Source organism: Tiliqua scincoides, chromosome 5 (assembly GCF_035046505.1).
Source record: "Tiliqua scincoides isolate rTilSci1 chromosome 5, rTilSci1.hap2, whole genome shotgun sequence".
In the NCBI taxonomy this organism is placed as follows: domain Eukaryota; kingdom Metazoa; phylum Chordata; class Lepidosauria; order Squamata; family Scincidae; genus Tiliqua; species Tiliqua scincoides.
The window spans coordinates 2751990-2779953 of record NC_089825.1 but is presented as its reverse complement, the minus strand read 5'-3'; the positions used below and the strand labels follow the sequence as shown (position 1 = coordinate 2779953).

General features: G+C 48.3%; 1 protein-coding gene across 1 annotated transcript; it reads right to left on the bottom strand.

The window, feature by feature from the left end:
• Window positions 1-48: 48 nt before the first annotated feature.
• LOC136651765 (cytochrome P450 2C23-like) lies at window positions 49-27964 on the bottom strand. The gene is made up of 9 exons (XM_066628430.1): window positions 27785-27964; window positions 20804-20966; window positions 11646-11795; window positions 9082-9242; window positions 7286-7462; window positions 6522-6663; window positions 3940-4127; window positions 658-799; window positions 49-230 (listed from the first exon to the last, which is right to left on the bottom strand). Exons 1-9 carry the CDS (start codon window positions 27962-27964, stop codon window positions 49-51), a joined length of 1485 nt encoding a protein of 494 aa, XP_066484527.1.

Below are 27964 nucleotides of genomic sequence, written 5' to 3'. Positions count from 1 at the left end.
ATATTACAGGGCCCTTCTGGGACAGCAAGCGGCGAGAGAAGGAGCTGCTTAGCGTGGGGAGAGACAGAGCAGGACTGGAGGTGGGATGTTCCCAATGCCACTGAGAGCTGGTGTGACATCAATCTTGGTGACTCCTGGTGGGCGTTTGAGGTAGAAGCTCTGCAGGATGGTGGTCAAATATAAGAACAGCTCCATTCGGGCCAAGCCCTCACCGACACAGTTCCTCTTGCCTGGAGCAAACGGAAAAGTTATTGCTGGGAGAAAGACAGTCTTTCCTGAAAACCTGGAGCACACCGATGCTCACTTAATCTCCCCCCCCGCAATTAACTAAGACTTAGAGTCATGGGGGACCAATCTGCAGGTGATTCAGGTTAGAAAGGGGGAAAGTGCATAATTCGTGCTTGGCAGTTGCTGAATGAGAGGTGGTGCTGACCACTACTTTGATGGCTTGAAAAAGGGATGAGCCAAGTCATGGAGGAAGACCTCTATCACGGGCAGTCATGACAGCTGAATTCCAGTTGCGGGGGGGGGGGCAACAGTGTGAGAGGGCCAGGACTCACCTGGTTGGACACCGTGGGAAGCAAGGTGTGGACTGGATGGAAAGACCAAGCAGGGGCCCTCCTCAAGTCCTTCACCAAGGGGATTGTCCATTCCTACCTGCAGAGAAGGGCATGTCCGCCCCATTCTTCTTGAAGGCTCCGTTCTCGTCCAAGAAATGTTCTGGGTCAAACTGGTATGGATTCTTGAACTGTCCATGGTCATGCAGTGCAGAACTCAGGACAGTAAAGATGGAAGTTCCCTGTGTGAGAAAGCAGCGAAGATAGCAATGGAACAGTGAATGAGTGAAAAGTAAGTTAGGTGCAATCCTGAGAATGAGTTGGGCCGGCGCAAGTCCCTTGTGCCAGCCCAGGAGGGTCGCAAATGTGCTGTAAAGCACCTCCTTGGGAGTAAGCTGTGTCAGCGCACAAAGGTGCACCGACACACGGAGGCTGAATCCAGGCTCCGTGGTGGCTTACTCCGTGAGCCTTGCGTCCACCTGGCTGGCAGACAGAAGGCTCTGGGGTGGGTGGAAGTGAGGCGAAAGGGAGGCATTCCTGGGCGGGGGGAGGGCCTGGGGAGTGGGCAGCCCCGGGGGTGGGCAGGCGGGTGGGGAGTGGGAGGTGGGGCCGGATCCCAACCCCTGTTCCCTGGCACAGCGGAGCGGCTTCAAGTCACTCCGGTCTCCTCGGATTTGGGCCACCTCAGTAGACGACGCAAGTCCGAGGAGACCCATTGGGGCCAGGGCGCCTTACCCAGGGGTAAGAGGAAAAGTTTCCCCTTGCCTCTGGTTGAGCCGCCTTAGGCCCTTATCCTGTACTGGATACAGCGCAAGCCTCTTGGCTTGCCTGTTCCAGCACTGGGTAGGATTGCACCCTTAAACAGTCAGGATTTGGCTAAAGGACTTTCTGAAGCGTGTTGACTTCACACACTTGCCTGGGCAAGACCCGGTTATGCCCTTTTACCTGAAGCCACAGCACCAGCTCTTCTCTTCATGCTGCCCTGCTTCAGTGAGACAGAATGAATGGAGCACGCCGGGAGTTCCCAGCACACTCTGCTCCTCCTGTCTATTTCAAACAGCGCAGTATGGAGGAAGGAGGTGGTACCGGTGTGTGTGCCTTCATTTTGCTGCCACATCCTGGAATGGCTCCAAAGGGAAGGGGGAGGGGCTGCTTGCACAGTGCGTTCAGGTGCTTGCAAAACTCAGTGCTTGGCACCCTCTCTAGCTAAGCCACCGGTGGGGCCAGGTTCTGGAATGCCTTGGTCAACTAGCCGCCTTCGTAAGCAGGTGGGCCAGGAGGGAGTGGCCGTGGCACTGTTTTCCCCCTCTCTTCTTCCAGTGGTCCTCACCTGCGACTGGCACAAAGCCTCAGGCCACTCAACGGAAGCTGCTCACACATGACACTTATTCCCCTGGCCAGACACATGGCCACCACTCTCCTGTCATTCCTCTGAGGACTCCCCTCTGCTAGACCACCATCTGGGCTGACTGGGGTGTCCCAAGCTTGTGCCCCAAGTTTCTCTTCCATGAACAAAAGACATTTCCTAAGAGCAAGTTAGGTGATTTCCACGGATCCCCTCCTTAATTCTGCAGCCTTCTGCGTAGTCCTATCCCCTGACCCTGCTGAGTGGATTTTGGATGGGCACAGAGGGCGTTGCCTCTGCAAGTTTCTCTCCGCATCTGCTCTTTGGGACACAAATCTAAATATATACGGATGTATATATTTATAATGTGCCAGAGAGTAGCCATCATTACGGGTGCTGACCACACCAGGTGACGCACTCAGGGTGAGGTGTGTGTGTGTGTGTGTGACACCATTACTGACCAAAATTGTGAAAATCTTGGTACGTTTGAATACTACCATCATTCAACATGTATTTTAGTGTGGAATGCTATGGGACAAATCGTACTGAAATACTTGTATTCTATCAAAAGTTATAGCTAAACAACCAGAAAAGGAAAACCAAGGCCTTTATAAAAAAACAAAAGCGAATTTAACTCAAAACTGACCAATGAGACTGACTGTTCTGAGAGTCAATGAGGTGTTATTATGACACAGCAGGGAACCAATAAAATGTTAGTACAAGTTGGTTATCCCTTATCTGGACTGCTTGGGAAAGGAAGGTGTCTGGATTTCAGATTTGTCTGGATTTGGGAATATCTGCATAAATTGCATTTTTCTTTATAAAATAGTTCCTCTTGTTCGTTTCACTATTCCCCACACAGGTGTTTGCTGGCCTCTGACATTTTTCAACAGTGTCTGTACAGCTACACATCACAGAGCAGAGAACAGAACTTACAGCTTGCACCTGCGCTGCACATAGGAACGAGACAATACCTTCTAACGTTCACACTTGGACAGAAATGTCTGGATTTCAGAACAGCCTGGATTTTGGATGTCTGGACAAGGCGTAATCCGCCTGTATGAATCCACTCTCGTTTCCATGTCTCAGATCTAATATCAGAACACTTCTTCAGTTGTGTGGGTGTCATTGAGCTGGCCATTGGTTTTTTTCGGTTACTGATTTGTTGGGTGACCTGTACGGTTCTATATTCAAATAAATAAGTAAAGTTTATGGGGGTGACACCAACCCTAGCGATGCCACTACATTTAGGTGCGCGTATGATATTGTGATTTATTCTTTATGGTCTGGTAGGGAGGAGGTCCATCCTGGGGGTGACGCAATGAGTTCTCTTACTGGATGATTCAAACCCTAGCAAAGCCTCTGCCCCAGGGAAATCACAATTTAAATTTTGCGCAGAGGATGACATAGAAGAAGAGAAGAGAAGAGAAGGAGAGGTAGGATCATTTGTCAGTCTTCACCAGACCAGAAGGGGGCGCTGCATGAGGCCCAGCCAAGATGGCACTGGTAGGAGAAGCAGCAGCACCAGCAGCACCAGCACTGCCTCTTCAGGTTTCAATGGCTTTGCAATCTGGCTGCCGCCTGCTGCCTCCCCCTTTGGAGGCTCAATGGGAATAATAAAGAAGGGGGGCAGCCCGATGGTGAAGCTGCACTGCTGCCCCCTCGGCCTGGTGCTTTGGTAGCCACCCCCTCCTCGTATTTTGGAAACATGGGAAGGAGGCGCCAGTGGGAAGGAGGCAGCTTTGCGACTGGGCTGCCTGATGAAGAAATCTCCTCCTTGTGTTCCGGTGGCTCTGAGGACAAGGAGGTGGCTGCGGCTTCACGATCTGGCAGCCTGATTGCAAAGCAACAGTTGCCTCCTCCTCCTTCACTGGGAGAAGCCAGAAGTTCTGGGTTCCGCCACCTCTAGCGATGCCACTGTCCTCAGGTCCAAAATCCTGCCTTGCCCACCTTGCTCTAATGATGACCCATTCTTCAAACCAAGGCCATTTTGCCTGGAGATTGACCTCTCATAACACTGTCAGCTGTTTCGGGTACCTTGGGTATGGCGAAACCTTGGATTTCAGTGTCCTGCTTCACCATACGGACGAGTCCTAAGGGGACGAGATCAAGACATCGCTGGGCCTCGTGGAGGACGGCTTCCGTAAAAGGCATCTGCGGGCGGTCCTTCATGGCAGGGGGCCTCTCCTGGCCTATCACCTGGTCCACCTCCTGGCGGACCTTTGCTGGAAGTGGGACAGTTAAGGCAGGACATTGAAGCGCACACAACAGGCTGAGCAACAGAAGCACTTTTCCTCCTTCTCTAGTACTGCCTCCTTCTCTTCCTTTCTTTAAAGCCAGCAACATCATGCCAGGGTTGACTTTTCAGGAGATCTTGAGATCTCTGCTGGTTGCCGAAGTGACAGTGCCAAAGCTTTGAGGATGGCAACTCCCTGTGTTCTGACTCACCCCCAGTTTTCAAAGGTTCGCTGGGAGGGGCTGAGTTGGAACCTTCAGCACACAGACCCCGGACCAAGAGCCTTCACTATTGCCTCTATTATCAGTTGGTACCATGAGGCCCTTAACCATGAGGTCAGACCATCAGCCCAGGTTCTCGGAGAGGAATTTTATCAGGGGTACAAAGTTTCTTTTGGGTCCCTTCCCAAAGAGGGAGGGGGTGAAACAGAGAGGGAGGTGGCGGTGGGGTGGGCAGAATGGGGCAAAACAGGCAGGGGAAAGTGGCAATGGCCGGAATAGTCTTTGGAGCCCAAGTCTGCCAGTCTTCCAATGCAGAGCTCAGGTCTACCTGCCTGCCTGGGGTTTGCAGCTAGACACAGTGATACAGAAAACCAAACACATGCCGAAGTCTCTGTGAAACATTTCAACAATAGAAAATCATTGCAGGAGATTAGTATCATGCATTCCTGGGCCTGCTGTGTATGGCTTATGGCAGTAGTCATCGCCATGTGCGCACGATAATGCCCCCAGCATCCTGCGTGGGCAGTGAGTCTGCGTATGAATGGAAAATGTAAGATCCCAGCAAATTTCTGGACCCCTCTTTTGGCCCCTGGGCCCCCTTTCTGACCCTGAACCTGGGCACAAATCACCCCCTTCATCCCTCTCTCCTCGGCCCAGCATGAGCCCTCCTATCCTGAAATTGTCCCCTCTGGCTGGCAGCAGCAGATCTGCAGGGTCTCGGGCAGAGAAGGATGTTTCTCGTCGTGTTGCTTCCTTAGCTCCTTTTAACTGGTGATGGGGACATTCTGCGAGTAAAGTCGATGCTCTGTCTCCAGGGCTGGCCCCAAGTCGTCACCCCCCCCTTGCCGGTGCCCAAGGCAGCATGCCAGATACTTCTGCCCTTACCTGGAGACATCCCATCCCCTGATTCTGATGCTCCAGGGTGCTAGCCCACCAGGCTCCTGTCCTCCACTATTCCACTCCACCCTCCTCTTCCTATTCCTATTCCAGTCCAAAGAGCAGTGAAGACAGGGGAGCAGACGGAGGTGGGTGCCCCCTGCCAAGCTGCTACCATTCGGCCTCATGGATGGGCTGGCTCTGCCTGTCCCTGATCTTTGGCCCTTCTCTCCTTTCCTTGGCTCCATGTTATACTTGATCACTGGGCAATGTGACTTTTGCAGCCCAATCTGTCCCCGACCATTTTATGTAATGCTGTGCATTGCCAGAGTGTCTGGCGCTTGCTATGCTGGTGGTGGAGGGGGGAACCAGACGACCTGGAGGCGTATTTTTTACTTACCTCTCCATAGGCTACCTGGTCATCAATGGGTTTCCTTGGACTTGTGCCAGCTATTTTGCTGGCATAAGCCTGAGGAGAGGCGGAGGGGGGGGGTGTTGGGCTTGGAAAACGGGGGTAGGATCCCAGCGTGCACTGCTGCCTCTGAGATCCACCCCCCCAAACCACCCATAGCTTGCCCCTGCCGGCACCTTACCTGTTCCAGTGCAGGCTGAGTCTGTCTCTGGCAGGTGTGCAGAACCTTCAGCTGTTTGGGCTGGTGGCTTCAATGCACACAACGGCACTGTGACATTTACACTTACGTTTAAAGGCCTTATGGCAGTGGATCGGGGAGCTGCTGCTACAGGCCCTCTCTAGGATCGGGCCACTAGACATGCAAGGTGGAGCCTTGGCTGGGACGCTGACAACCTTGGCCCAATCCATCTTTTTCATTTTTGGATGAAATGAAATAATGGAATACTTTTAACTTGCAGATTTGCTTACTGAGTAACCCTGTCCCTGCTGGACAGTTTCTTTTTTTCCTGACCTGTCTGGAATCCTCTCGTGCCTATTTGGGGTGGATACCCTCCCCTGAGCTCTGACAGGTTAGTTTAAATATTCCAGATGCCAGGTCAGGAGGGTTGACTTGGCCCAAAGACTAGGCGTGAACCACTCTCAGCAAGGGTCTGGGAACTTTAGTAAGTTGACTTTGTTTCCTATGGAGACACCAGTTGGGCCGGTGGTCTCTCTGCACATCCTACCTGTGGAACATATGGCAGAGGGCTGGCAGAAGAGTGATGGCGACAGGCTAACTCAGCAAACATCTGCATCGGGATACATAAGGTTGGAGTGTTGTTCAGTATGCACTACAAAAGCAAAAGGCAACACACAACTGCTACCATTGCTATACCTTGTACCGCCGGGTATTCGGTCAGGACCATGAGGATGTATCTCAGGGTGATGCTGGTGGTTTCTGTCCCAGCAATGAATAAGTCATAGACAGTCATGTTCAAGTTCTCTCTGGTGAATTCAGTCTTTGCGTTGGACCTTTCCTGGAAACAGAGAGAACATCTTCTGTGTATCTGCATATTCTTATGAGGCTAGCAGACTGCTGAAGGATGATCGCACAGTTGGAGCCTACAGCAAGTCCTACTTCAGTGTCTTTGTTGCACCCCAGGGCCTTGCATCTCCCCCGTTTAAGGATGAAGTGAGACAAAATGCCATGTCTTTATCACCAGCAACAATCTCCCAGGTAGTTTGAAAGTCTTGTGACCCCTTTAAACAAAGTCCTTATGTTTTTGTTGTTTTTCCTGCCTGGTCCAATTTCACTTGGGGGAATGGGATCGTCATGCCTCTCCAACTGTCCCATTTCATAACTGTTCACTGTTGGGTTGTATGGGAAATCTCCACGATTCGGGGCTCTCTGTTCCTCTGGAAGTGAAGCTTTTCCAAGGCAGAGTCTATCTATCATGCATCTAAGACCATGCTCCCTGGTCTTAGATGGTGGCAGTATCTCTATCACCTGTTCCCCCCCCCCCCATTTGCCTAGTAAAGCAGGAAGATGCATGCCAAATGCTAACTCCTAGGTGCTATGCCCCAGCCAGCCCTCTGGCTTCCCTGACAAGTCTGGAACTGGGGGTTCCTTCGCCTCCTTTGTGCTCCTCTGTTTCATACCTGCTCCATTTTGAGGAGGAAGGCATCCACAAAGTCCCGAGGGGCATTGGGATCCACGTTTCTCTCGTGCTCTTTCACCTTCTTGGCCACAAAGGCTTGAATGGCGAACAGGTTTTTGAAGTAGGTTTGGTGAGATCCAGGCAAGTACTCCATGATGCTGGGGAAGAGGCCATAGAGCTAGAAAGAGGGAGTGGGGTGGCTTATAAGTGATAGGGAATTCTTGGGGGGGGGGAACATTGTATCCACATTAATAAGAATAGTTAAACCAGCCTGTGCCACTGGAAAATATATTTTTCCACACACCTTACGCACAATCCCATCACCATATATTTGCCTATCCATCTTGTTGGGTTTGCCCTCTAATTCTCAGGCTAGTAGGAAGTCCCATGATGCTTGACAGAGTTGGTTTCCTTTGAAAGTGCCAGACTCATAAAGGGTGTTTAGCACTCCCTGTTTATGTACCAGCAGATAGTGATCAAGTGGGCCCAAAGTCAGGTTACATGAGCCCTAAAACAACCTCTGCCCAGCAGGCTCTGTGAGGTCCTCAAAAGCTGCTGCTGTGTTCCACTAGCAAGAAATATTTTAGCAACACTTCTCAGCCATCTGCCAAACTGAAAGGGTTTGAACTTTCTGAGGCTAAATGGAAACTTCACCAATGAACCCTCGCTTAACCCACCTGGCTCTGCACAGGAGAGCCTTAAAAAGGATCTCCGGCAGCAACTCAGGGGCAAAACAACTCTGCAGTCAGATGTGGCCTTGAGTGATTGGCTCCCACAGCTGCAGGAGGGCCTGAATCCAACTGGGACAACAGCACTGGGGGAGGCTTTCCTAAAGTAAGCCCCCATTTCCTGGAATCCACTTTTTCTCCAAAATGTACCAATAGAAGCTGTAGGAGGTGTATGATTAGATCATGAACATAGCTGGGGGAAGAATTAAAGTCTTCTCCTCCAGGCCTGAGTTCTCTAGCAGATTTAGGGCTTCCTGCTGCGGTTATTAAGCAGAATCGGCTCTCCTGTTGCCAACTCTAGTTTCAGCCTGGGACTTAACAAGCCTCCTGTTAAAGGAGGTGGTGGCCCTGAGCCCGTTGGGGCAGTGGTGATGGACACATGTCAGGAACTTGTCATCAAGCCATCAGCCAGGCCCCTTGCAGTCACCCAAACAAACAACGTGCAAAACAAGACCCAAACCAAGGGAGAAAGGAGCACCTTGCTGCCAATTTGCTCCTGGGCCCAGTTCAAAGGACAGTTTTTGGCTTTTAAGGACCTTTAAAATCTGGAGCCAGGTTACTTTGAGGACCACCATGTGGGCCTTTGAGATCTGCCACTGGGACCCCTGCTGCCTTGCCTGCCACCATTGCCAAGGGTATGTTAGGCGGGCACCAGGAGAGGGCGCTTCTCAGTGGTGCACCCACAGCTGTGAAATCCCATCCTTCAAGGGACGTGATAGCCTCCTTGTCTGTGGCTTGTCAGAAGTAGCTTAAATTTTTTTTAAGTCTTTCCCAATTTTCTCTATGGCTGGCGCTGATTATTTAATTAATTTGGCGCTGATTAATTAATTAATTGCATTGTTTGCAATTGCACTATGATTTTTTCCAATGAAAAGTTGGCAAAAAGTTCAGCAAATTCATCAGCCACAGAAAGAGCAGCTTTGTTGTCCTTCCTTTCCATTGATCCTCATCTGCATGGAGAGAATCCCAACACTCAATGCACTTTCAGGATTCATAACCTTGAACCACCTGCACCTGTCAGCACATGACCACTTTGTTTCATCTCTTTTCTGCTTTCTGAGATGCTCACCTGCCCTGCAACAGAATTCTCCAGCCTGAAGCTTTCGGTAAGCATGTGAAGGACCTCAAGGTACTCCTGGTCCTGGTAACTGAACCTTTCTCCAAGGAGGATGTGACTGATCACGTTGCAGGAGGCACAGCTGAGCAGGCTGGCGGGGTCGAAGGGCTGCCCTGCCAAGAGAATGTGACACACAATAGGGGCTGACCTGCCTGGCTGCTTGCCAAAGGCGGGTCTCCACTGACTCAGGATAATTTTGTGGTTATGAGTGAGCAGCCAAGTCTCCAGTTCACGAGTTGACTGAGCCTGGTGGCCTTAGGCAAGTAGCTGTGTGCCTCAGCCCTCCCAGCCTTCCTCTGACCTGCTGGGGAGAAGACAAGGATGCATGCCAAGGCACAATTGCAGGGGGCTAAGCTCCATCACACATAAGAACATAAGAACATAAGAACAGCCCCACTGGATCAGGCCATAGGCCCATCTAGTCCAGCTTCCTGTATCTCACAGCGGCCCACCAAATGCCCCAGGGAGCACACCAGATAACAAGAGACGTCATCCTGGTGCTCTCCCCTACATCTGGCATTCTGACTTAACCCATTTCTAAAATCAGGAGGTTGCGCATACACATCATGGCTTGTACCCCATAATGGATTTTTCCTCCAGAAACTTGTCCAATCCCCTTTTAAAGGCGTCTAGGCTAGACGCCAGCACCACATCCTGTGGCAAGGAGTTCCACAGACCGACCACGCGCTGAGTAAAGAAATATTTTCTTTTGTCTGTCCTAACCCGCCCAACACTCAATTTTAGTGGATGTCCCCTGGTTCTGGTATTATGTGAGAGTGTAAAGAGCATCTCCCTATCCACTCTGTCCATCCCCTGCATAATTTTGTAGGTTTTGTCCATAGGTTTTGTCAGGGTTTTGTCCATACTCCATAGGTCCACACTCCATAGGTCCACACTCCATAGGTTTTGTCAGGGTCGAGAGAGGGGCTGCCAGCAACTGCATGCCGACCCAGGGGCTGCCAGCAACTGCATGCCGACCCAGGGCAGTAGTGTCTAGTGCTTAGCGCTCACTCCCTTCCACTTCCCCTCTCTTCCCCTTGTTTGGACACACAGCTGACCGGGGCAAAGTCCTGGTAGATTGAATCTGCTGCCGCAGCCCAGGATAACAGGCTTGCAAGAGGGCTCCCTGGACAGAACCACCCTCGTGATAATGCACTGATCTTTCCTCAACAAGGAAGTCTCTGAATGATTAAAAGATTTATTGCTCAGTCAAAATAAACAGTACTCAGAAATGCATTTAAAATCTAGACATTTTATGATGTTTGAATTCTGAATCAACACAGTTACAACCAAGCTGTACCCAAAACACAGGCACACCAACCTTGACCTTGATGGTGTGTGGCAATCCCTATGGGGGAGCTGAGAGGGACCAAGACTCACGTTCTCCTCACTCTTAGACCACATCAACACCTATTCACGTGCTGTGTTACACATGCATCTGGTACGCTTTTCACTACCACAAGCAACATGGTAGAAATCTGACTCTTACATTCTACAAATCTTCATTCTCAGCTGTGAGCTGACATCCCACTGTCTTACTGGTATGAGGGGAAGGGGGGAATGAGTGCTGATCAAGGAAAGGGGATATTGGAATCAAAAGGGGAAAAGGAAACCAGGTAGAAACAGAAGGCACACGACCAAATTCCATACTTGAGATCAGAGAAAAAGTACAAAAGAAATTAAAACAATTTCTTCCCCAATGGCAAGTGTTAACTTACAGTTCAACATCCTTTCCTGGCACCAGAGCTTTGCTTAGGAATTAACCCCATCCTGCCTGAACAGTACCAGAGTTCTTCTTCATCCTGGTTTGAAATTTAATGGACCCTCAAATTTCCCACTTCAAAGTTGGATGGAGGGGCTGGTCCCTTGGTCAAGTGTGAACTGAACTCAGCAGGGAGCCACTAAGATTTTGGCCCATTGTTCTCTGGCGATACCAGACAGTCAGGAAATCTTTAATCCACATCTTAGCAAAAGCAATCTATTCCACATGCGGCAGGGCTCTCCACAGAATGGCAGGGGTGACAGGGTGATTCCTTAGACCGACTCAGTGTGCCCAGAAGGGTGTCATTTAGGGGGGGAAAAACAGAGTGGAGTGCTGGTTCATGCAGCTGTTGGTCATAGAAAGGGGGGGCGGCTAACTCCATGGCTCAACCCACGGCAGTCTTTCCAGATAAGGCTGGGAGAGACTCCCATCTGACATCTTCAGGTCAGCACATGCCAGTGAGCACATTGGTGAAGCCAGAAGAATCAATGGTGTGACTCAGCTGAAAGCAGCTTCATAAAATCCTCCAAAATGCTGGACTACCTTCCAGGTTGCTGGAAGGATTACTGAGGCAAAGTAACAAAGGTCTCAAGTACAGCAGAAGGCTAAATGTTCAGAATTATTGGCTCTCTATTGCTCCTTGTGCAGGGAAGGAAATTTTATTTCTGTGCAAATTTCTTTTGTCCATAGACGCCTGAAGATTTTGCCTGCTAGACTCCAGAGAAACAGGACATGTGCGTCATCATCCACCAACCTTTTTTGGCCCTGAGTTCCTTCATCAGGTGTGTGGCCTCCTCTTGAATTTGCTCCTCAATACTTTTCTTCCCCATTCCAAAGTTCCTCAAGGTTGCGAGAGAAAAACGACGGAGTTGCACCCAGCGCTCTCCACTGGACATGAGGATGCCTGCAGGAGACAGGGAGGGAACACAGAATGATTGCAGAGCTGCCTTGCGGAAATGCCACTGAGCCAGTAGCATAGCCAGGGGGGGCAGTGTGGTAAGTACTGCAGGCACTGCAGTGTGTCATGTATGTGGCCCCTCCCACTCGCCGTTGGAGCCATTCCAGGCAGTGATGACAATGCACTGGAAATGTGTCTCCAGTGCATTGCCGTTGCTGCCTGGATTGTCTCCAGCGGTGACTGGGAGGGGCTGCTTACATGGCACCCGCGTACATGGCATCTGCAGTACTTACCTCACTGCTCTCCTTCTTGCTACACTACTGCAGTGTAGTATACACATTACATACATTAACTGAGTGTGCATTCCAATTCCATCCATTAATGCATGCGAACTGTGATTGCATTCACAAGGGCAGAAGTGAACTCCTTTTTGAATGTCTAGAATCCAAAAAGACTCAATGCGCAGCAGGGAACACTGGGTCATGCCTGCCACCCCTCCCCTGGTTGATTAACTTGCTAAGCCATCCTGTCTCGTCTCTCTGTCCCGTCTCTCCCTCCCTCCCTCCCCAACCCCCCACCCCGTCAACACAGAGTCTGTGTCTGAAAAGGGCATTTTTATTGGTTATTACTCAGATCCTGATTTCTTTACTGTCCACAAATATTTTATGTATAGTCCTCACTACTGAAACACCCACACAGGGTGGTGTTAGGGCCAGACATTGGCCTATGCCCAAAAAAAGCCCACCTGGTCAGGTCAGCTCTTGAACTGTCAGTACTGGTGGCAATGATTGCACAATGATTGCATCATGGGAAAGGCAGGAGCACTGTGGGGGCAAAATGCAGGACTTTGTCCCTGGGCCCTGAACCTGAAGAAACTATCTTTCACACACACACACACACACACACACACACACACACACACACACAGTGTGTTGGGCCAGTCTTCAAACTTCCATTTTTGGGCAAGGTGCTCAAGCATGTGGTGGCAGCTTAAGGACATAAGAAGAGACCTATTGGGACTGGCCAACAGGGGGACCAAGTAGTTTAGCATCCTGTTGCCAACAATGGCCCACCAGCTGTGGCCATTGCCACATCTGCAGCACTGACTTTGAGCCACATTTGTGTTATTTGGCTGCCCATTCCCCTAGTGCAGAGAGTTCCTTTGGTGTGCTTCACAACCTGCTTTGGTTTTTACCAGATAGTAAAATAGTTTGAATAGTTTGGCGTCAACCGCAAAGTTGGGCACTTCACTGTATTTCCCTAATGCCTGATCCTTTATTAACAAGTTAAAAAGCACCAATCCCAAGATTGACCCTTGGGGGAATTCCCACTTCTTACTTCCCTCTACTGTGAAAATTTCCCATGTATTTCTATTATCTGTTTCCTGTAACCAGCGAACAGTCCATCAAAGGATCTGTCCTTGTGTTACACAACTGCTAAGTTTACTCAAGAACCTTTGGTGAGGTTTGCTTTGCTCAAAAGCTTTATGAAAGACCAAGAATGTCAATGGGATTGCCTCAGTCCACATGCCTGTTGCTGTTTTCAGAGGACACCAGACCAGTGATTTTCAACCAATGTGCACACTGGCGTGTTGCAAAAGGTCCGCATAAGTGTTGCGGGAGTGTGAAGCACAGTGGTTGGAAATTGCTGAAAAACTCTTCTGGGTTTTTTGAAACCTGGACGAGTCTCCTGGAAGCTGGAAGTGACATCACAAGAGGCAAAGAGAAGACCATAGAGGTTAGTGTGCTGTGAACAGAAAAATGTCCTGTTCTCAGACCAGTTCTTATGGGCACAACTGCCACCATATATTATTACCATATGTTTGGGGGTCTCTGTCTGAATGGGCTTCCTGTGCCAGTTGGTGGGGTCACCCATGCTGCCGGCCAGTGGGGAAGTGCTGAACTGCCATGGGGGCCTGCCACGTGACATGGGGAATCAATTCAAACAGAGCAGGTGAAAGCTGTTTACACAGCAACAGAAACATTCTGCTGTGGGAGAGTCTTGGTCAGCCACAAAGGCTGAAAGCAGGACCAAAGTCTCCTCTTGCAAAATACAGACATTTCCCCATTCCCGACCTGTGTGTGTGTGTGAACAGGCTGGCACCAGGCCTGGAGCATACTGGCATGTTAAAGACTAGTAAATCTCAGGCTCCAGGCGGCAGCTACTCAAGAGGCCTTAAGGGCACGTAGGGGAAATGTTCCTTTCAATCGCCCTCTGTGCCAGAGGCCTGGAAGGCAGCCAATGTAACACTGATGTTTGAAGGAGAATTCAGAGGGCATCCAGGAAATTGCAGGCCAGCCAGCTTAACATCTGGTCCAGGTACATTGGGGGAAGCATAACATAAAGGTATTACAAAGTATCTAGAAGAGCAGCCTTACTGAAGGACAGTTGGAAGTCCTGCCTCACTAACTTTCTAGAGTGCTCTGTGAGAGCATCACCACAGGTGAGTGTGACAGAGGCCATTCAGATGACATGATGGACTTGGACTTTCATCGTTAGTTGGTTAGCCAGCAAATAGCCCTGGAGGACGTATTCCACCCGTGGAGTGGCATGCAGTGGCAGCAGCTGTACGGCACAATCCTTTGCATGACCACTCTGAAGTAACTCCTGTTGAATTCAGTGGGGCTTACTCCCAGGTAAGTGTGCATAGCACTGCAGCCTTTATGCCTTCCTTCAGTCTGCTGGAGGAAGAGGTAGTCTGCCACTGCCCCAGTTATGATCCCATTTGCTTTCGGTGAGGGGGAGGAAGATTGGCAAGCTGACTGAAGCGACACAGTGGGCAATGGGCAGAAGGGGGCTGGCAGGCAGATGTGGGGGCAGCACACCCCAGAGTTTGCCACTCCCCCCCGATCAAGTGTGCGGCACAAGCATTTCAGTCTGTGTCATGGACAGGCTGACCCACCGGAACATCTGCCATGACAACCAGCATGTGGCAGGGAACTCAAGGCATGTCCTGAAGGGCACAGGTAGAGCAGTGGCTGAGTTTCTCTGCTCCCCCACACAGGCAGAGAGTACTGTGTTGAATATTTCGTTAGGAAGGGGAGTTTGGGCAGGGGGTCCATAATGAAATGAGCAACTTGCCAGCTACTAATGCACAACTAATGCCAGCTAAATCACGGCTCTGTCTGTAGTATATGACAGGCAAGCTCTGTCTGTAGCCTATGAAAATCCCCTCTGCAGAAGCGCGCGTGGCCACTGGGAAACCAAGTGCCTCGGGAACAAAGTGCCAGGTAAGGCACTGTGAGTTTAGCATCTGTGTGAGGAGAAGGGGAAGGCAAGTGGACCTCTGAGTTTTGGCGAAGGAGAGGGAAGACTCTCTGAGTTGTGAAGAGGAGAGGAGGAAGAGAAGGAGAAGGTAGGTGTACTCTTTCTAACTCTTTGTCTTCTAACCTTAAATCAACCTTAGATCAACACTGAAATTTAGCTTTACCTTTAGCTTAGCTTTACCTAAGCTTTACCTAAGTTAGCACCTAATCTAACCTGAGGGAGGGATTCTAAGGTTCAGCAAGTTGGGGCACAAGAGCTAGGTGAGGGCAATAAAAATAAATACGTGTGTACAGAGGTCTACTCTGAGCAGGAGCAGAGTCCTACTTGTGAGTAAGAGCCCAAGGTACAGGCACTTGGAAAAATAAATAAAACAGAGGAGGATAAAGTGGAAAGCAAGTTTTTCTACTTGGTTTAAATTAACCCTATACTTAACCCAAGTTAAACTTAATCTAAGTTAGAACATAATCTAAAGGTTCAGTAAATTAGGACACAGGATCTAGGTGAGAGCAATAAATAAATAAATAAATAAATAAATAAATAAATAAATAAATAAAATAAAGGTGCACACTTAATAAAAGCAGGATTTTAGCAGGGCTAAACAGGATTTAAACCTTAGTGTGTAAGTTCTGCCAAGCCAAAAAACTCTTAAACCAGTGCAGTTTAAACTCAAATAAAAAACCAGCTGGAGGTTAAAAAACAGTCCAGCCTCAGAGAACTGAAGGAGGTGGGTAAGAACCTAGGAAGGGCCTGTTCCCACTCAGCCAGGGCAATTTAGCATAGTGCCACATGTATGGCTATATGCCTCTGGGGCATGTCATGGGTGTGTCCTCGGTGCAAGGAGCTCCAGGGACTCAGGGAACGCGTTTGCTCCCTTGAGGCCTTGGTGGCCGACCTGGAGAAGCACAGGCAGGCAGAGAAGGACCATGGGAAGACTTCTGGGGATGATCAGGCTTCGTCCCAACCTCAGGTGTGAAGCTCCTCAGCTGCCCGGGTGGGAAGTCTCGGGGCTGGAGGACGTCATCCTGGAGAGGAGGGAAACAATCCCCTAGGGGGGAGCCCTTCTCCAGGGGACGGGCCCATATCTGAACGCACTCAGGATACTCCTCGGCGGGAGGGAGTCAGGGGTTTCTTGTAGTGGGGGATTCAATTATTAGAAACATAGAGAGGGGGGTTTGTGACGGATGTGAGGAACGCATGGCGACTTGCCTGTCTGGTGCGAAGGTTGCGGACATTGCTTCTCATCTAGATAGGCTGGTAGATAGTGCTGGGTAGGAGATAGCTGTTGTGGGGCATGTCAGCACCAACGATGTGGGCAAGTGTAGCCGGGAGGTCCTGAAGGCCAAATTTAGGCTATTAGGTAGGAAGCTGAAAGCCAGGACCTCATAGGTAGCGATCTCGGAAGTGCTACCTGTTCCACGTGCAGGGTCAGCTAGGCAGGCGGAGATCAGGGGTCTCAATGTGTGGATGAGATGGTGGAGTAGGGAAGTGGAGTTTAGATTCGTTAGGCACTGGGGAACGTTTTGGGACAAGCAGGGCCTGTACAAGAGGAACGGGCTTCACTTGAACCAGAATGGAATCAGGCTGCTGGCGCATAACATTAAAGAGGTGGCAGAGCAGCTTTTAAACTGATCCCTGGGGGAAGGCCGACAGGAGCCGAGGGGCATCCGGTTTGGGACTCCTCATCCCTATGGGACGAGGATGGGAAGGTTAGAGAACAACAAGACAAAGGCAGAGTAGGAGAAGAAATTGGGAATGGTAGCGTGATGCAATGTGATAGACGGTTTGGCACAGTGAGAGGATGCACGGACAAAGGAGCGAATAAGCAGCCAATCCTAGGGCATTCCATGTACAAATGCTTTAATGCAAATGCCCGAAGTCTCTGAGCAATGATGGGAGAACTGGAATGTCTGTTGACAAGGGAAAACATTGACATAGTGGGCATAATGGAAACCTGGTGGAATGCGGAGAATCAGTGGGATACCACAATCCTGGGCTATAAACTCTACAGGAGGGACAGGGAGGGGCGTGTTGGAGGTGGGGTGGCCGTTTATGTTAAGGAAGGGATAGAATCCAGCAAAGTAGAGATTGAAGGCGGGTCCGAATCCACCATAGAATCTCTGTCGGTTAAATTACCAGGCCTGAGGAGTAATACTGGGGGTGTACTATCATCCTCCAGACGAGAAACCAGAAGGGGACCTTGAAATGAGGAGACAGATCAGGGAGGTGACAAGGAGGGACAGGGTTGTAATCATGGGGGACTTCAATTATCCTAATATAGAATGGGGCAATTTGTGTTCTGGTCACAAAAAGGAGACCGGTTTTCTTGACATGTTAAATGACTGTGCCTTAGAGTAGCTAGTCAAGGAGCCCACCAGAGGACAGGTGACTCTGGATTTAATATTGTGTGGTACTCAGGACCTGGTTAGAGATGTAAATGTTACTGAGCCATTGAGGAACAGTGATCATGCTGCGGTCCATTTTGACATGCACGTCAGGGGAAGAAAATTGGGCAAATATCTCACAAAAACCCTTGATTTCCAAAGAGCGGACTTCCCTTAAATGAGGAGGCTGGTTAGAAGGAGGTTGAAAGGGAAGGTAAAAAGAGTCCAGTCTCTACAGAGAGCAAGGAGGTTGCTCAAATCAACAGTAATAGAGACCCAGCAGAAGTGTATACCGCAAAGGAAGAAGGGCTCAACTAAGTCCAGGAGGGTGCCCGCATGGCTAACTAGCCAAGTTAGAGAGGCCGTAAAGGGCAAGGAAGCTTCCTTCATAAATTGAAGTCTTGCCCTAATGAGGAGAAAGAAAAGGAACATAAACTGTGGCAAAAGAAATGTAAGAAGGTGATACGGGAGGCCAAGAGAGACTATGAGGAACGCATGGCCAGCAGCATTAAGCGGAATATTAAAAGCTTCTTCAAATATGTTAGAAGCAGGAAACCCGCCAGAGAAGCAATTGGCCCTCAGGATGGTGAGGGAGGGAAAGGGGAGATAAAAGGAGACTTAGAGATGGTAGAGAAATTAAATGAGTTCTTTGCATCTGTCTTCACGACAGAAGACCTCAGGCAGATACCGCTGCCCGAACGACCCCTCCTGACCAAGGAATTAAGTCAGATAGAGGTTAAAAGAGAAGATGTTTCAGACCTCATTGATGAGTTAAAGATCAATAAGTCACCGGACCCTGATGGCATCCACCCAAGAGTTATTAAGGAATTGAAGAATGAAGTTGCTGATCTCTTGACTAAGGTATGCAACGGCCACGGTGCCAGAGGATTGGAGGATAGCAAATGTCACGCCTATCTTTAAAAAGGGAAAGAGGGGGGACCTGGGAAACTATAGGCCGGTCAGCCTAACATCCATACCGGGTAAGATGGTGGAATGCCTCATCAAAGATAGAATCTCAAAACACATAGACGAACAGGCCTTGCTGAGAGAGAGTCAGCATGGTTTCTGTAAGGGTAAGTCTTGCCTCACGAACCTTATAGAATTCTTTGAAAAGGTCAACAGGCCTGTGGATGCGGGAGAACCCGTGGGCATTATATATCTGGACTTTCAGAAGGCGTTCGACACGGTCCCTCACCAAAGGTTACTGAAAACACAGTCAGGGAATTAGAGGGCAGGTCCTCTCCTGGATTGAGACCTGGTTGAAAACCAGGAAACAGAGAGTGGGTGTGAATGGGCAATTTTCACAATGGAGAGAGGTGAAAAGCGGTGTGCCCCAAGGATCTGTTCTGGGACCGGTGCTCTTCAACCTCTTCATAAATGACCTGGAGACAGGGTTGAGCAGTGAGGTTGCAAAGTTTGCAGACAACACCAAGCTTTTCCGAGTGGTGAAGACCAGAAGCGATTGTGAGGAGCTCCAGAAGGATCTCTCCAAACTGGCAGAATTGGCAGCAAATTGGCAGATGTGTTTCAATGTAAGTAAGTGTAAAGTCATGCGCATTGGGGCAAAAAATCAAAACTTCACATATAGGCTGATGGGTTCTGAGTTGTCTGTGACAGATCAGGAGAGAGATCTTGGGGTGATGGTGGACAGGTTGATGAAAGTGTCGACCCAATGCGCAGCGGCAGTAAAGAAGGCCAATTCTATGCTTGGGATCATTAGAAAAGGTATTGAGAACAAAACAGTTAATATTATAATGCCGTTGTAGAAATCTATGGTAAGGCCACACCTGGAGTATTGTGTCCAGTTCTGGTCACCACATCTCAAAAAGGACATAGTGGAAATGGAAAAGGTGCAAAAGAGAGCAGCAAAGATGATTACTGGGCTGGGGCACCTTCCTTATGAGGAAAAGCTACGGCGTTTGGGCCTCTTCAGCCTAGAAAAGAGACGCCTGAGGGGGGACATGATTGAGACATACAAAATTATGCAGGGGATGGACAGAGTGGATAGGGAGATGCTCTTTACACTCTCACATAACACCAGAACCAGGGGACATCCACTAAAATTGAGTGCTGGGAGAGTTAGAACAGACAAAAGAAAATATTTCTTTATTCAGTGTGTGGTTGGTCTATGGAACTCCTTGCCACAGGATGTAGTGACAGCATCTGGCCTGGAAACCTTTAAAAGGGGATTGGACAAGTTTCTGGAGGAAAAATCCATTATGGGTTACAAGCCATGATGTGTGTGCGCAACCTCCTGATTTTAGAAATGGGCTATGTCAGAATGCCATTGCAAGGGAGGGCACCAGGATGTAGGTCTCTTGCTGTCTTGTGTGCTCCCTGGGGCATTTGGTGGGCACTGTGAAATACAGGAAGCTGGACTAGATGGGCCTATGGCTTGATCCAGTGGGGCTGTTCTTATGTTCTTAACTACAATTCCCAGGAAGCCTTGCAGGTCTCTTGTTATCTGGTGTGCTCCCTGGGCATTTGGTGGGCCGCTGTGAGATACAGGAAGCTGGACTAGATGGGCCTGTGGCCTGATCCAGCGGGGCTGTTCTGATGTTCTTATGTTCAGGCAGCAGCTGAGTGTGCTTGGGCCGCCTCTAATCTGAGCACTGGATTTCACCCAAAACTCTGCTGCAGATACCTCCTGAGTAGGGGGAGACTGACAGCAGCAAGCAAATGAATTGCCAGGGAAGGTCACCCTGGATCTCTGCAGACAGGACAGCTGGGATGCTTCTGAATACAACATGCAGTTTGGAATCGCTGGTTGGGAGTGGGTGGTGTAGCATTACATTTTCATGCCACCAGTCACTCTGGCACTCAGGGCAGCAGGCCTGATTCCCACCTTCCATCCTCCTGACAAACTGGTGAGATAGGTCAGTCTGTGACTGGACCAATGTCCCCCCGTGAGTTTTTCAGTGCAAGACCATTGTGTCTTGGACAGCTGTGTCCTGGCCAAAGGCATCCCTGGACATTTGCGCCCAGTTTTTGTGTGTCCTGGACTTTATGTCCCAAATGTATGCATATTTATATTAGATGTACTTTTTCTTTTTTAAAATGCAAGGTGAGGTTAGGGTTAGGGCTGGGTTAAATATAACATGGGGATTGTTGCCCAGTTATAGTGGGACGCAAATGACTGGGACACAAAAGAACTGGACATGAATGTCCAGGGACCCCAATGACCAGGACACATTTGACCGGGACACAATAATCCAGGACACAAATAGCCTAGTACTGAGTACTAATCTCTGTCGAGCAGAGATTAAACCAAGTCTTCCTGAATAAAAGCTGGCACCCCACCCACTACACCACACTGCCTGTCCTGCTGAGGTCTAACGGAGCCTCTTTTTCTCAGGTGGACCATACCAAGTCCTTTGTTGGTCTTATCCACTAAGGGCAAGCTTCCTCGGTGGACGAACTGATCTCCACGCTCGACCAGAGCTTCTTTCACTGTCTCATAACCATGAAGAACGACCACTGGCTCCGAACCAAAATGCACCGTGAACACTGGCCCATATTTTTCACTCATCTGCAGAGATAGAAAAGGCACGACAGCAGCACAGTCAGAGGAGGAAGAGCACTGCCGGGGGGCTCAGTCAAGCAGAGAAAGCACTAGCTGACGAGGGACGCAGGCAGGGTGATGGCTGGCCGTGCGAAGGGTCCCACCTGGGAGGCTGGGATCCTGAAGTGGATTGCGTCACATCCCAAAGTAGGCTGCCCAACAGCAGTGGCATGTTTAGGGGGGAATGCTTAGTAATTTTATTTTTTTTTTAAAAGAACAGGGGGGGCGTGGTACTGAGTAAGAGAGGGTAAAAACCCAGCAGGAGACATCTGATTACTATAGCAAGAAGGACTGTTATGGGGCTATATCTAGTGAAGTGAACATGGGGTGATGGGCAGGGCTGGCTTAAAGCCCATTGGACCAGTCGCTCCCACTTGGGTCCCAGGCCTAAGCGTCCCCCACACTGGAGTAATCTAGTCTTGTTAAATACACACAACACACTGCAACACGCACCATACTGCAGGTTTCGTAGAGAACAGCCACAATATCAGTTGTGAATTCTTAAAAAGGGGCAGTTCAATCCTAAACTGTGCTGGTGCCGCTGGCTGCATGGTCTCCGCCGTATCAAGCACAGTTCAGGAGCAGGCTGGAGGTCTCCTTGGGGTGAGGGGATATTTTTCCCATTACCCTGAGTAACACCCTGGGCTGCCCTATGGGGCTACTCGGATCTGCACCAGCTATTTCTGCCAGGTCTGGGAAGGAGGTTAGGCTATGGTGGAGGCCACTCCATTGATCCTGCCCTCTTCCTGGGCCTGATCCACCCCCCATTCTGCCTCTGCCCAGAAATGCCCCCTCCTCGCCTCCCACGTCCCTTCAGTGCCCGGTGCAACTCTCACTTCTGCCGGATGCAGAGTTGGCAGGTTGGCACAGGCCTACCCACTGGCACTGCTTGCTCTCTGGGTGTCAGGAACATAACTTATGGACATTCGCAATACCCTCAGCCAGTGTAGAGGCCGTCGTACCAGCCAAAGACTCAGGTAGAATTGTGCTCTCTGTAGTGTTTATTTATATAGGGGCCCCCCATATCTGCAGATCCCATATATGTGGATTCACTTATTTGCTGATTAGATCTGGGGGGCCCCCAAGCACATGCTCCCCACACTCCCCCTTGAGAGGGTTTCCCTGGAGGGCTTTCCCAGGCCTCTTAATGTCTTATAAGGCATTAAAAACTTCACTTCCGGTTTCTCTGAGAAACTGGAAGTCGTGTTTTTTCCCCGCTTCAGAACTCAGTCTGAGCTTGGCAGAGGCCAGGGATGGACATCCTTGACTCTGCTGAGCTCAGAAGCCCCTCTGACAGGGGGAAGTGGCCCCCTGGACTGCTGGGACGTTCGCACATATCCTGTTTCAGCTATCTATGGGGGTGGGGTGTTCCAGAACAGAACCCCTGTGGATAAGCGGGCATGCCTGTACTGTTTATATTTGAAATTTGGTTACTGTACTTGGATTAAATATTGTAGATACTAGAGCAGTGATTCTCACACATTTAGCACCAGGACCCACTTTTTAGAATGAGAATCTGTCAGGACCCACCGGAAGTGATGTCATGACCGGAAGTGAAATCATCAAGCAGGAAAAATTTTAACAATCCTAGGCTGCCATCCTACCCACACTTACACAGGAGTAAGTCCCATTGGCTATCGTTAAAAGAATATACATATTAGCCTGTTAAAAGTACAGGTCTGTAACATTTCCCCAAATGCAGTCACATACCATGGTAGCATCAAGTCTGATATTTTAAAAATAAAATATTGAAAAGAATGGGGACCCACCTGAAATTGGCTCAGGACCCACTTAGTGGGTCCCGACCCACAGTTTGAGAAACACTGTACTAGAGTTTAAGTTGATCTCACAGATATGTCGAGGGCAGGGCCCCCCCCCCCAAATGGAACTTTCTATAACCCTTGGGTAAGTCGGAGGTTAAACTTAGGGGGACGTCTGACTATAGTTTTGCCTGATTTTATCCAAGACCAGATCCTGAAAAAACACCTACCAGTAATCGTTACCTAAGAACTGTACAGTCTCTAATTTATGTAAAAGATCATAAGATACATTTTTATTCTTTAACTTTTTGAATTCTGGTCTTCACAACCTTTTTGTAAACACTGTCAGAGTAAGCGCACTGTAAACAACATACCAGTAGAACCATTAATCAAATCTTTCTTTAGGTTGCCTGGTGCGTTAAGTCAGAGGCTCTACATATAACAAACGACATTGTGTCCATTTATTTTTTGTAAATTTTAGTCTTTTTAATGAAACTCTGTAAGCTGCCATGGGCATTTGCCTTGGGAAAAGCAGGGTATAAATACACAAGCAAAAGGTTTTGTTGGCAGGGAGGGAGAAAAGAGATGCAAAACTGTAAACCATTTCTGCCCAGTGTTGTTTGTACGCAACAGGGACCAAATGTGTACACTTGTGGACCGGGCAGAAATGGGTTTAATGTAGGTTATATCTCGTAATACGTTCGTCACTGGAAACAAACAAAAAAATTTTTCTTGTTGCCTGTCAGTATAAAATTGTAAGCTTCAGGTACGGTTTTTCAGGTTTAATTGTTTGCACACTACTTTTCTTTTAGGCATGATGTCATATCAAGTAGTAAAATATCTTCTTTTTGGGCATTAGTTTCAGCAGTGCTAATATGTGCTAGTATAAGGGGTGGAAGGGGAATCTTCACTGAGCATTGAGGGAGATATGCAACTTGTGTTCCTATGTGGAAAAAAACCCTGTTTATTTTGCCCAGTGGACTGATCTGGGTATAATAGCGCTTGTCATTCAAAAAACAAGCCTATATGAACTTTTGTCACGTGCACTCCTATTTTCTCACACAAAAAGGTGAAAAATTTTCACTTTCTTTTTTGAGTTCCAGTCATCTGGCAGGTTCAATCTCTGGGAATAGTGGTTCAAACTATGACTAGTTAACATATTAGGATATCAACCCGTGGTTTGGTCCTAATGTATTTTAACCAACGATTGTTTGAATAAGCCACAGTCCCTGATCCCAGACAGAATGGGAACCTTTGGTTAGTTCAAAGTGAAAGCTTAAGCTTCATTTTACTTCCTTATTGTATATAGGAGAGAGCACAGACCCAAGGTACTTTTCACAATCTAAAACAGACCATAACAGTGACACAGTTCCAAGAATCTTATCAGGATTACTGTAGTGTGCTTGTTTTATCAGTGAATATTGAGGAGGATCAAACCAAATGCAAGGAGGATGGTTAAAACAAAATAAAAACTAAGCAGCAGCCAATTTAATTGCTGGAAGTCAGGATGTTGCTGTCAGTTTGAGAAGTTTACTGAGCAGCACTTGGTGTTCTAAAGTGACAATAACTAATGTCATGTTTAATTAAAAAATCACTGTTAACAGCAGGTGCTAGTTTTAAAAAGTTCTTTTCAGAGTTATGAAAATGGGTTTTTAAGTCTGAAAATGGACTCTCAAACATTTAATTCTGTGCCATGCCAAAAAGATATACTTTGTACTTTGAACACTGAGAATTAAATTGCTGTTTGTCTTGGTGTTTAGCTGGTTCTTTTCATCTTGGAAACTTGTTATGTTTGTGAATCAATATATTACGAATGTTGCTCGTAGAATGTTGCTTTGTAAAAGTTCCTCAGCAGTCATTGGCAAAAGCAACCTCTAGCTTACCTCGGTTGAATCCACATGACCAAGAATCTCTTGCTGTGTTTTTCATCCACATGAACAAGAATCTCTAGGAGGCAGATGACTCTGTATTGTGAAGTTTACAACCCAAACCCATGGCTATGTAAGCTTGCTTGAGCTCACTCATTTCCATGACCTTGGGTGCACCTGATTATTCATAGAATCAAGTTATTAACCTTCTGTGCAAGTTGCACCTTGTGCCATGTTATTGAGTATGGCAGGAGGTTGAACACTTGTTCTCTTGCACTTAGCTCAGTTTGGAGGTATGAAGCAGAATCTCCAAAATTGGTGCTTTTCAGCGTTTGAGATTGGGTTGGAAAAAAATGTGTGGAGAAATAGCAAGGTGTGGACTTGAAAACACAGTGGCTGATTTGTAAGGCGATTGGACTCACCAAGCCCAATCCTCCCTGCTACATCATAGAGATGTTCTTTTATGGTTCTTGCATAAACAGCTGCCTCTGCATACGTTTTTCCTCTGTGTATTGCATTGTGCTCACTAGTCTTTATATATATAAAGTTTATATATAAAGTTCATTTTATATAAATAAAGTTTATTATTGTTATTGTTATTGTTATTGTTATTAAGCCTTCTGAGTTCATGGCCTTTTTAACATCTTTTAGTATTTTTTACAGGCCTGATTCCTCTATGATCTGCTGCTTTATGCTCTTTTTATCTGACTACTGTTTTATGGTATCTGTTAATGTGTTTTTAATATGTTTTTATCTGTTGGTTAAATTATGTTTTTAATCTGTTTTTAACATGTTGTAAGCCGCCCTGGGTCCCTTTTAGGGAGAAGGGCGGGATATAAATAAAGTTTATTATTATTATTATTATTATTATTATTATTATTATTATTATTATTGGGAGCGGAGCGGACAACAGGAGAGGAAACTGAACGCTTTCCACATGCGCTGCTCCGACGCATTCTCGGCATCACCTGGCAGGACAAAGTTCCAAACAAGACAGTCCTGGAACGTGCTGGAATCCCTAGCACGTATGCACTGCTGAGACATAGACGCCTGCGTTGGCTGGGTCATGTCGTGAGAATGGATGATGGCCGGATCCCAAAGGATGCAGGGGATGGACAGAGTGGATAGGGAGATGCTCTTTACACTCTCACATAATACCAGAACCAGGGGACATCCACTAAAATTGAGTGTTGGGCGGGTTAGGACAGACAAAAGAAAATATTTCTTTACTCAGCGCGTGGTCGGTCTGTGGAACTCCTTGCCACAGGATGTGGTGCTGGCGTCTAGCCTAGACGCCTTTAAAAGGGGATTGGACGAGTTTCTGGAGGAAAAATCCATTATGGGGTACAAGCCATGATGTGTATGCGCAACCTCCTGATTTTAGGAATGGGTTAAGTCAGAATGCCAGATGTAGGGGAGAGCACCAGGATGAGGTCTCTTGTTATCTGGTGTGCTCCCTGGGGCATTTGGTGGGCCGCTGTGAGATACAGGAAGCTGGACTAGATGGGCCTATGGCCTGATCCAGTGGGGCTGTTCTTATGTTCTTATGTTCTTATGTCCTCTATGGTGAACTCGTGCAAGGAAAGCGCCCTACAGGTAGACCACAGCTGCGATACAAGGACATCTGCAAGAGGGATCTGAAGGCCTTAGGAGTGGACCTCAACAAGTGGGAAACCCTGGCCTCTGAGCGGCCCGCTTGGAGGCAGGCTGTGCAGCATGGCCTTTCCCAGTTTGAAGAGACACTTGGCCAACAGTCTGAGGCTAAGAGGCAAAGAAGGAAGGCCCACAGCCAGGGAGACAGACCAGGGACAGACTGCACTTGCTCCCAGTGTGGAAGGGATTGTCACTCCCGAATTGGCCTTTTCAGCCACACTAGACGCTGTGCCAGAACCACCTTTCAGAGCGCGATACCAGAGTCTTTCGAGACTGAAGGTTGCCAATACCAATTATTGGCAGTATGCAATTCAATTCACAGTGGAAAGACAAATAACAAGGAATGAGCATGAGCAAGCACAGCTACATATAGTTGCAACCCTATTTACTCAGAAGTAGACCCCTATTGCTTTCCATGGGTGTTATTCTTAAGTAATGGGGAAACTGAATTGTAGCCTTGAACTTTGTTTCAAATGGAAACGAGGATCACATCCTGGAGTTTAAAAAACTAGACCTCTGCCAAACACTTACAAAATGGATCGAGGCTGCAGACTGGCAAAGAGAATGGGCTTGCTTGATTCAAATGGAAGTTTGAGCCCTGGCTTCTTACTTGTTTTCTCAGGAGGAGAATAAAAGATTAACTTTGGCTGCAGCTTGCCCTGGAGGGGTTGCTGTGGAGACTGACAACCCTCTAATTATCTCTGCATTGTCCTCTTGCTTCTCCCAGTGCCAGGACTTGCCTGAACAGCCTGACCTTGCAGTCAAGGTGCAGAGATGATTTAAGCTTGATTTATTGGCAGAAATTTCTCACCTTATAGGCCAGTATCTACAGCAGGGGTGCCCAAACCCCGGCCCGGGGGCCACTTGCGGCCCTCAAGGTCTCCAATGAGCCTCTGGCCCTCCGGAGATTTGTTGAAGCCCACACTGGCTCAACACAACGTCTCTCAGTGTGAGGGCGACTGTTTGACCTCTTGAGTGAGCTGTGGGATGAGAGCTCCCTTCACTGCTTGCTCTTTCACATCTGTGATGCAGCAGTGGCAGCAAAGGAAAGACCAGCCTTGCTTTTTGCAAGGCCTCTTATAGGTATTGAGCTATTGCAAGACCTTCATTCATTCATATAAGTTCCTTTAATATATTCATTTATGTAAACTTATGTAAATTTATTCAAATTTTAAATGTAAATTAATCCTTTATTTCCCCGGCCCCCGACACAGTGTCAGAGAGATGATGTGGCCCTCCTGCCAAAAACTTTGGACACCCCTGATCTACAGTAATATGATAATTATAGAACAGGGCAAAAAAATATTTATGTGAAAAAGTTAAAAGGACAAATATACAAATTTGGCATATTATAGACATAAGTCTATAAACAATTTTATTTCTACCTCTAAGATTCTGCAGACCTTGACTGTGAACCTGGGCCCTGCAAAATACGTTCCCAGTTGAGCTCCACAACTCCTAAGAACAGCCCTGGTCCGGAATGAACAGAATCCTCAGGACTTACCTTCTTCAGGCTTCCCGCCAAGTTCTTAAAGTTCAGTTGCAAGAGGTTCCCTATGAATGGCAGCGGTGTTGGACCAGGGGGGACGTTCTTGTTCTTGGTTCCCTTCCTCTGTATGGCCAGCAAGAGCAGGCAGCAGAGGCTGAAGAGCAGGAGGATGGTGGTGTTGTCCAGCAAGTCCAT

Bases quoted from the DNA above. Each gene is read 5' to 3' on its own strand.
- LOC136651765 (XM_066628430.1), bottom strand. From the start codon at position 27,964: ATGGACTTGCTGGACAACACCACCATCCTCCTGCTCTTCAGCCTCTGC. The intron at 7,463-9,081 runs GTGAGCATCTCA...CCCTCTTTCTAG, and splicing joins AGAATTCTGTTGCAGGGCAG to CTCTATGGCCTCTTCCCCAG. The intron at 4,128-6,521 runs GTATAGCAATGG...TCCCACTTCCAG, and splicing joins CGAATACCCGGCGGTACAAG to CAAAGGTCCGCCAGGAGGTG.